The 10415-nt window shown below is 39.9% G+C and overlaps 1 protein-coding gene across 1 annotated transcript in view; it reads right to left on the bottom strand.

The window, feature by feature from the left end:
- Nucleotides 1-1576: 1576 nt before the first annotated feature.
- Nucleotides 1577-10415, bottom strand: part of LANCL3 (LanC like family member 3) — a 38381-nt gene continuing 29542 nt past the window's right edge. Inside the window, exons 3-5 of the mRNA XM_009089761.4 lie at nucleotides 10148-10345; nucleotides 8981-9188; nucleotides 1577-7935 (exon numbers count right to left, since the gene is read on the bottom strand). Coding sequence (XP_009088009.2) covers nucleotides 7776-7935; nucleotides 8981-9188; nucleotides 10148-10345 — 566 coding nt within the window. The 3' untranslated portion in view covers nucleotides 1577-7775. The remainder of the gene's footprint in view (nucleotides 7936-8980; nucleotides 9189-10147; nucleotides 10346-10415) is intronic.

Below are 10415 nucleotides of genomic sequence, written 5' to 3'. Positions count from 1 at the left end.
CAGGCTTCCCTGAGGCACCTCCAGGGACAGTGACTCCACCACTTCCCTGGGCAGCCCGTTCCAATGTCTAATCATCCTTTCTTTGAAGAAATTCCTCCTATTGTCCAACCTAAACCTCCCCTGGTGCAGCTTAGGATCAAGTCCTTTAGTCCTATCACTGTTTGCCTGTGAGAAGAGATCGCCCCCCACCTGGCTACACCTTCCTGTCAGGGACTTGTAGAGAGTGATAAAATAGGGATATGAAAAGAAGAGGCAAGGGCAAAGTCTGTACCAGGAAGAAAATAATCCTGTGCAACAATAAAGGCTGAGAGATGATTTAATTAATAAACAAACAAACCAACCCCACATCAGAACCAAAACAAGGCAGGAGTTGTGAGTGCCAGAGAGGCTCCCCTGATGCACCCAGCTCACAGACCCTGATCAGTGCAGTGTGGCAGGGTCAGAGGTGCCCTTTTAGCTCTTTGCCAGGTGGCTCTCCTCTTGCTTGCCAGACCTTTTCTTTCAAGGGCCACAGAACCCTAAGCCCTGCTGTGACACCAGCTGTTGACCTGCAGCATTTGCCTGCTGTCTCTGGACCCTTCCCCCTCACCAGCAGGATCCTTTCTCCCTCACCACCAAAATTCTGGAGTCCTTCTGGAGATGTGTGTGGTCAGCCCAGCAGTATGACTGATGCCTGCATGGGTGAGCAGCACAAGGTGACAGCCTGAAGAGAAGTCAAGCTTTTGTAATCCCTCCATTAAATCCTGAACCTGAGCACCTGGCAAGAAACAAAACTGAGGTACCAAGCCAGGTTGGCAGATGGTGCCTGTGTCCTGCACAGGAGTTTCCAGTCATTGCTTCTCTCCTCCTCTTGGTGCAGGTACTTGGTTCATGCTCAGCTGGCTCTGGTGATAGATCTTGTTTCTTCCTGCCTGTTCCCAGATAACTGCTGAACACCCTGTGGGGGTTAGCTACAAACCAGGGACCTACAGGAGCACAAGAGGAAAGCAAAACAAGAAGTCTGAGATACTGTTAGTGGGATAACACTACTGGCTACTTCTGCTTATCTGCTACTGTTCTTTAATGCAAGTTAGGGTGTCACCAGATTTACACAAAAAGTGCCAATAAACACTTGGCCATTTCTCTAACTACTACACTGGCAAATCTAGAGTCCCATTGCTCAGCGCAAGTTGAGCTAAGCTCATGATGATAAAGATGGAAACCTTGTTGTGGGCAGGCCAAGGTAAATTTAATGTTTGTATTCCTCACTGGGAATGGAGGGTCTTTCTAGAAAGGGAAGAGGCTATGGAAACTGAGATTTAAGCAGACTGCCAATAAATACCTGAAAATAAATACCTAGAGTGGGAAACTTTAATCTACAGGCCAAAAGCAACCTGTCTTGTGGGAAACTACCATAAGGTGTTTTACCTAAGCACTGTGTGTAGCCTGGATGATTTATCTCATTCTAAAATGATTTCTTTTACTTTTCATAACCACTGAAAAGCTTTTGGAGCACTGAGTCATGACTATTCTGGAAGAAAGTGTTGCCAGCACTATGAAAGGTAAGTACAAAAATAAACAATCTAATGCAAAATCATATTGTTCAAGGTTGGACTTTTATTTAAGGCAAAATATAATCACAGCTTTAATATTCATAATATGGATATACACAGTTTGTTCTGCCACTATGAAGCTTAGTATTATCACTGCTTTTAAAAAGCTATAAAATCTAGTTTCTATCATAATCTACAATACAAAACTAATACAATAAACACATTCTGAAAGATCACAGTGTTTAAAATATTAGAAAAGCAGGGGTCCTGCTTTCAAACAATAAGGTGCATCTCTAAAGAATCAAACCAGCCTTGATTCTACAGGCCTGTACCACATCATGGCTGTGAATGGCTGTAACACTGAGAAACCAATCTAGGGTGTGGCACGTACTCAAGAAATGAACATCACACACTGGAATATACTGAATAATCAAGTGTCACCAACACAAACTAGACATTAAATAATGCCATTTAAGTTCCCTGTACTTTTTATTTGTATTGGTATTCACGAATATTGCAGAGATATTGAGATAAAATGTGTATAAATTCCCATCAAACAGGGCCCTGCATATGCAAACACCTGTGCTTTCCTATACCATGCAAACAAGCCTTACTAATTCCATGGGACTCATGTGTAAAGGAAAGTTTGTAGGCCTGGGGTCTGGAATGACATAGTTTTACCCCTCTTTCACACATATGGAAGGAGCTACCTTACATGTCTAGAATCAAGCAGAAGTTCACCATGGACATCAGCAGGTGGCCTATCATGCTCTTAAAATGAGTGCAGGAGGCCAATTTAGTGGCAAAACCAGACAATTGTTAAAGGACATCCTTCTCTCTTGTGTGGTCATGGTAATGAAGACAGAAGCAAAGTTAAATTTCTGGTCAGACAGCCTTTCTCTTCTATATGATACAAAAATATATGTTGGACTAGAATTTGTTTTCTATTCTCTGTAGGATTGACTTAAGGACTTCTGCAAAGTCATACAATGCTGTTGCTGGATATCAGTACACTAGAAAATCTCTTGTATTCAAATATCATTATACCACTTGGCAAAATAAGCTTTGAATTAATTTTTTGCCATTCTAGTTGGTATTGCTGTACTTGACCTAAATGCCTCCATCTTCTCTTTCAGTCATGCCCTGAACAAAGTCAAGGGACTCCCTTCTAAGCATTAAAAATAAATATGGTCTTATGTATTTTCAAGCAGATTGCTATTTATAATTTTTTTTTTGAGAGCATGATGCAGAATTTCCAATATATGAGGTGCAGGACCAACGGTGACAGTACAAATTAGCCAAGTGTAATAATTCAAAGGCAGATTTAAAAGTTGGTGCTATTGGCTCCTTGAATGTATTTTTTAAACTGCCTTATCATGGATAGTGCACATCATTTCTGTTCCATTAAAAGATAGGAGTGGGCAGTAGGTTCAGCTACAGACAACTCCTTCTCAAGCAAATGTTTCTTAACATTTGATGACTTTGCTGTAATGGCAATGGAGTGCTGTTCAAGGCAGCTGAAACATGCACAGTGCTTACTGTACCACTACCTGTGCAATGAAACACTGTGCTATTCCTTTGGAAAATGCCTATTCACATCCCTAAATTGCTGTATTGTTTTGTGGGCCCTGAGCATTTTTGGCTTATGGCTTTGAAGTATGTTGTTCCCCTCATCGTGGGATTTTTGGTCGTTTTCTTATTTCTTTTCAATTTAGCTTTCTGCTGTTAGCCTTAGACATATTTATATAAACTGAAATGTCTTCTCAGAGCAGTCCAGGCTGTGCTGACAGCCAGCAATTGTTAGCTCTTCAGAGCAAGATTACTCTTTGAAAATCAATCGGGCAATTCTAGTCCTGATATACTAATCTTCCTACAGATTAGAATATGCACTCATGCCAGTGAATATTCAAGGTATGTAGAAGATTACTGCACCTGAGATTTACTTGGCAGACCTCAGAGATCCAAAGAACAAGGATATAGTCTCAAAATCCATGCATACACTAAAATAGGTCACTGTTGGCATAAAACATGCAGTATGTTGGCAGATGCTGTAACTGTATATGCAGAAAACTATATGAGTACAAAAACTTGATTGCTTATCAAAGTTTCCATTTGCACATATTGCCCCTCCATGTTTCTGAATACAGCAGATACCTATAGTTCATTTTTTTCCACAGTATTAAAAAAACCATTCAGTATTCTTGTCATATTCTTTTCGTGTCCATATATAATCAGTATTAGAACATCAAAGTGGCATTACTTAATTTGACAGAGTAGCAATAAAGGTGATCCCTTTACTTGCATTCCCTTATGTATATTTCCCAGAACTACTTAAAAGTGAATTTTGGAATGTTTAGCCATTTGACTTGGTTTCAGTTGTCCTGACAGAACTGAAACACTGAAGCATGGAGAAGTGACCATGCTCCCTAGAAAGTCTCTGTTTTATTTAATGAAGTAAAACACCAGTGACAGTTGTTATAAAGGATAATGATTTTTCCTTAGCAGGTGGGAAATGGCACAGCCAGAGAGAAGAGACTATCTGGGAGCATAAAATAATGTAATGCAGGTTAGTAGAACACCCTGCTTAAGCAAAATCAATCAATCTTATTTTCAAGAACAAAAGATCTGGGCTGCTTCTTCAGCCTCCTCAACTTATTCAAAGGTTGGGAAACAAAGGCAGGGAAATTGAAGGCAACAATGATGCAATCAAAGCAGATATTGAAAGCATTGGCACAAAATAAACATGTTATTATGATGAGAAGTTGTGAGTAGCAATTAAAAATAAAAATATTTGTTAGAACTGTACTGCTGATAAAACTTACAGCATCTGGTTCTGTGAATCCTGAAATCAATAAATCTGGACACTATAGATCTAGCTTCCCTCAAAATTATTCCCTGACAGTAATCTATGGATGGCAGGCTAAAAGTCATGAACAGTATATAGCTCCTTAAACTGATGTGTAATCTACAGCTTTACTCACAAATAGCACCACACAAACACAGGTACATCACAAATAAGCACCAATACCCACATAATGCATCCTCTTTGCTTTAACAGCATAATCAGAAATACTATTATATCACCTAAATTCCTATTGCCTACACTTTAGAAACTAAACACAAGCAAGAAACTAATGTGCGAACATGACGTAGTTTCTGTGTTTTACACCCTGAAAGAGGCTTCTCGAGTTTCCCACAACACAGTCTTTTGTCACAGCACCAGGGCAGAATCTGTTCAGGAATACATTTTCCAGTCCATAAGGGCCCAGTGTGGGAGCAGGAGGAGACAGCATTCCATGGAGAATGTCTAGCAAAGGTTGCAAGGTTGATTTCTTGCAGGAAGAAGGGTACACAGAGGACCTTACTTTTTATTGCACTGAAAAGTGCTGACAGCTCTAATTGGGTTGCTGTTTTGTCAATGTCTTAAAAGCAACAAATAAAGATTACAACAGCATGTTTGTAACAGCATATATAGTCCAGAGAAAAAATCAGGTAAGACAATAAAGAGGGGAAAGATGAAAAAACCCTGCTGATTTAATGAGTCGCGTTTTCCAAAGAGCCCTGGGATGTATTTGCACTGTGTTCAGAAGCTGTGACTGCAGCACACCTAGAAGCCACCTTAACCCAGCTGGGTCAGGTAAGAAAAGCCACAAATCTCTGAGAGTGAGCTCAAACTGCCATGTCTGAGCAAAGAGATGAACAAATATGTTCCAAGGTTTTTACCAGATGTATCCCATGAGACTGGATGTTCTTTTGCTGCCCTTGCCAGAGTCAGTGCTGAACTCACATTACCTGCAGAGATGTTCGGGACCTAGATTTCAAACACTGGGTGATTCCATGAGTTTTCTCATTGTTGAATGGACTAACTCTTACTCAAATAACTGTTTTGTCTCTCCAAAACATGTGGCTTCATATACAGAGAATGGTTGTGGGGACAGGAGATCTGTTTTGAGTGTGCTGTTGATCACAACACAGAGAAGATCAGAGTCTCCTCTGAATGTGAATTGGAAGAAATTCTACAAAGAGAGACACACAGGAAAAAACACTAGAAAACTGACACTGAGCTCAACATTGATTCCCTGGCATTTGTGAAGAATCACATTTAGAAGAAGTGGATAGGCCAAGTTTTACCTTCCTTAAACTTTTCTTTAAGGCTCCAGTTATGAAATACAGGAGCCAAATGTGTTACAGGAACCAACTAGATAAAAAATCCTAATGGATTTGGGATCTTCACTACTGACAGTTGCCTCTGCTCTGATCTAACAGGAACATTTCCACAGGGCTGGGCAGAGCACACTCCCATATCAACTGACTTTTTGATTCAGCCTCATGTGCACATCCTCCCTATGGAATTCATCCCTCTGTGTGCACACATCTCACTGCTCAGTAACCAAGTAAGTGACATTAGTGGCTTTCTTAAAAGACCATACAGCATTTTAACTTATGTGTTTTAATAAACACATATCAAAGTTATATTGAGGTTTAACATTTTCATTCACTAAAAGATATCTAAATTCTTGGCAAACTGATACAGAACTGCATTGCTTTATTCACCAGTTAACTATGGTTATTTCTATGATTAAGTAATTAATTAGAGCTGCACAGTGCAAGACAGAGTAACAGAAATCCTTATCTGCAGCTTATGTGAGCCATCTCATTAAAATAACAGTGGCAAGAGCAGGAAGGGATTATTTTATTAAAATGTGGGAGGATTTCAAGACCCAGCTCCATCTTATAGCCTGATCAAAGCCCACTGAAATGAAATGGGAACTTTAATCCATTAGGCATTAAAAATAAAGAAATTGTAATCTCCTCCAGCTGAGAATGCAGGAAGAGGGATTGCATTGTTTGGCAGTGCATGTACAGCAGCTTTTTCTCTCCAACCTCAGTTTTTGACAGATTGGTCTTCCCAATTTGTCTTAATATTTCTTATTAACATTTAAATAAAAATAAATAAATAGTAAATAGATTTTAAATACAGATACTAATTTTCTATTTTTTAGTACAAATCTATGTTAGTATTTTCTTTAGCTCTCAAGTACCATTTCATCATATCTACCATACATAGAATACAGCACATATTTGCAACTATACGTGCTAGTGCAACTAGTATTGAGCAACCCATTTATTTCTACCTAAATTATTTTCTAGCTAAAAATCATTTGGGCATATACATTATCTTGCTAACTAGGAAAAAAAGCAATTTTGAGTTTTGTTATGAGGTTTTTTCTGAGGATCAGTATGCCACCCCATGATTGCATTCACTTTGCCAGGTTTGTAGTGAAGAATTCATCAAGGAAAACAGGTTTTCCATCATCTGAAAAACTTAGGGTACTATTCAGAAATGATGCTATAAGTAATTAATTTTTAAAGGAAGCTTTTGTATCTCTGAACAATACTTATCTAGCAATGCTGTATCATGAAGAAAGCATCTGCCTGCTGTATCTTTGCTACAGAACTTTTCAATCCAAGTCTTCTCCATGGCTCCACCCATCCTCCATGTGACAGGGAAAATACTGACAAGACATGACACAGTTACAGTAGATCAGAAAGGAGACCAGCTCCTTGCCACAGATTGAGCTTTAAAAGGAAGGGTCCAATTCAGTGCCCATTTACACACATGAGACCCCACTTGCTGAAATGAACTGTGAAACTGCAGCCTGAACACTCAGCTATTTACAGAACTGCCATTATATGAGGACCAAAGAGCTCAAAGATACAGATTTTCCTAATACATGTTACTAAAACTAGCAGATGTGGCTTAGGGTAAAAAAGTCCCAGATTTTGCCTTTGTGCAGTGCAGTGACATGTCTACAACACCCTCCCCATTTAGTGAATTGCTCCATGAATGATTTTTGCAGTATTCTTTTTAAAACCTACTGGGTGCATCACTGTTTCTTCTTTGCATGTCTCTGCAATTCTAGCTTGCCTTTTTTTTCACCAAATTAAAAGTTTGATAATGCCCCTTTCTCTCTCACTTGAATAATTAGATAAATATCTACAACATCAGATTCAATCAGCTCCCACATTTTTTTTCCCCACTGACCCATTCATTTTGACCACACACTTCCCCACCCCCCAAGCCCCAGTGTGTGTTGGTTTTGATCTGACTCCCAGCTACATTAAGGCTAGCATTAGTGGTACCCCAGCTCGTTTTGTACATAGCCTGTCCGGAAAAGTAAGTGGAACTGCAGGTGCCCTCTCCCACTGCCTCCAGGATGAGGCCCTGGAGAACATCAGTCTTTAGACAAAGACACTGAAGAGAGGAAACTCGGCTTGGTTGGGTTGCAGCAAGTCAGTCAGGAAACACACAGTTCCTGAAAATCCTTCATACAGACTATATACACTTTCTAGTGCCCGGGAACCAGACTTAAATTCTTCTGTAAATAAGAACTCTGCAAACCTAAGAGAGAAAAAAAAAAGAGTTTGTTATTACTTTATGTTCCTCTCTGTCTACTTGTTTGGAAGCATCATTTTAATAACACTCAGTAATTAAAGAAAGCAGAATGATCAGTATTTAACCTTTTCTGCAAATTCTACACTGTCCAATTTCCACAAGAAATTGAGATTCATTAGATCCAGAAGAGACAAACCTTTGCAATCTGTGTGTGCATTATGCTTGTTTAAGAGCTATAAACTTCTGATTTCTCTAAGATGTATCATTAAACAAATACTTTCTAATAACTTTTAGGATACAAGCAATGTTTCACATCGATACAACAAATTTTGTAATGCTAAAATAGCCACACAAATTTAAAAAATAGGCAAAGGGCTGAAAATCAGTCATCTTAATTACTACACCATTTCCCCTTGTTATTCTGTGCTGTAAGGAAAACAGTAACAAACATGGAATAGTATATTTTTAAACAGGTACAGTAAACTAGAGATACATAGTTGAAGATAATTGCAGCACCATGACAGAATTTTACTGGACCACATGTGCTTGCACTCAGACAAAACAGAATTAACCCCACTAGCTAAGCTAAAGGTGAGAATGAGAAATGAAAAAAAATATAAAATAACTGCACACCACATCCTATACTTACTTTTCACTTCTAATAATATGGAATAGTGTTAAATGCTCTGAAAAAAATCCTAACAAATCATGTTTTACTCTACTCCTGGACTTGAGTACACAGCTTGGGTGAGTTCTGCCATCACTTCAGGATGAGATCTGGATGCATGTGACCCCTCCACATCCAGCCAGTTGTCTCTGTAGGAACCAGGCTCCTGGGCAGGGACGGAGCCTGGGAGAGCCCAGGCAGCCTGGAAGGAGACTGCAGAGCTCCCACAGAATGAGAGTGCACCCACCCCAGAACTCACAGCCAGAATTGATCTTGAACCTTAAACACTCGGGTTACATCCGAGGGTGGTGATCACAGACTCTGCTTTGTCGATGTTCCTGAAACTTTTGGTATTACCTAAATCCAGAAGACAGGAATGCTCACCTCTGTGCCCTGTATATGTATTTGGAGTTCCCAGTGAGCCTGTACAGCAGCAGGAACACATAAGCACTACCAGCCACCCCGTGGCATATGCCAGGGCCCTTCTTCAGGAGGCCTTTCTGCCAGGTGAGCTCTCCGCAGCGGATACAAGTGTCCAGATACTGAGGCTTCTTGGAAACCAGGTAAGCTTTGGCAAACAGATATGCAATGCCTAGGAAAAGAGCAGTGAGATTGTCTTTTGTAATAAGCACACCAAGAGTTTTGAAGAACACCTAAGAAAATAAAGATTAATGCACTAAAAAACTGCAGGCTCGTGCTCTACACATGTCAGTGTAGCCTCTAAATGCTCCATGAGGGGGAGTATCTGCTATGCTAAAAACACACAGTAAATGTAATTATCCACCCCCTGTGACAATACCACTTTCAATCTTTTCAAGGCATTACTGAATTTCAGGGTTTACTCCAACATTCCCAGATTTCCATGATTTTAAAAGAGGAGTCACAATTTTGCCTTTAAACACTAAACACTTAGCACTGTCTTCTATTGGTCCAAATCCCCATTCACCTCACATGCTTAGACTGACAGAAACACAAGGATGGGCAAGTTAATTTCTTACACTGGCAACAGATACAAATTTTTACTAAATGAGAAAAAGAAACTAACATTTTTTTCCCCAGTTAGGCCTACACTGCTTTATTCTAGTTATACACAGTTATGCATACTAACTTTTGTTAAAAAAAAAAGCTATTTGGCTTATTTTTAGAGGGGATTTAAATAAATTAATCATAATCTTCACCAGAGCACTGCACAGCTGAGTTCACAGTAACCTCATGGGAATGCACATGACACATAACCAACTCAAGTGCCTAAGGAAATGTTCAGCTGACTTGTGGTCTGAATTGAACAAACACTGGAGTAGCTGAAGTGTTCTGTAAGCTACATCTGTGTTATTACCCAAGAACAGTGATGGGATACAGGTTTTTCTGGGGAATAACAACAGCAATTAATGAATTTTCCCACCTCAATGTGTAATTTCTTTATGTCCTTTGGGTTTTTTTTTTTTCACTTTGGTCGAATTTAACCTGAGATTATCTTCTACATGGAATCACCTAATGTGGAAAAGCAATGTGATCAGCATCTGGCTGTGCATAGATCAATGGGAAAAGAACCTGGAGCTCCATGGCACCAGTGCACCAGCTCGTTCTCCCTCTCAATGGTCTCCCCCAGCTCAGGGGGCCAGTTGCTGTTCTGCTCCTGGTCCATCAGGAAATCCACACTCTGCCACACCAGCTCCTGATCTGCTGGCTGCAGGTACTCATAATAGGAGAGCAACATCTGCAGGATTGAGGAAAGCCCATGTGCTGCACCTGGAAAGAACAGAAACAACTGAATTAGACCTAAAACTGAGTTTAGGTCCTGTCTGCACCTCATTGCAAG

Source organism: Serinus canaria, chromosome 1 (assembly GCF_022539315.1).
Source record: "Serinus canaria isolate serCan28SL12 chromosome 1, serCan2020, whole genome shotgun sequence".
Classification (NCBI taxonomy): domain Eukaryota; kingdom Metazoa; phylum Chordata; class Aves; order Passeriformes; family Fringillidae; genus Serinus; species Serinus canaria.
The sequence above is the reverse complement of the archived record's forward strand: the minus strand, read 5'-3'. Positions and strand labels throughout refer to the sequence as shown.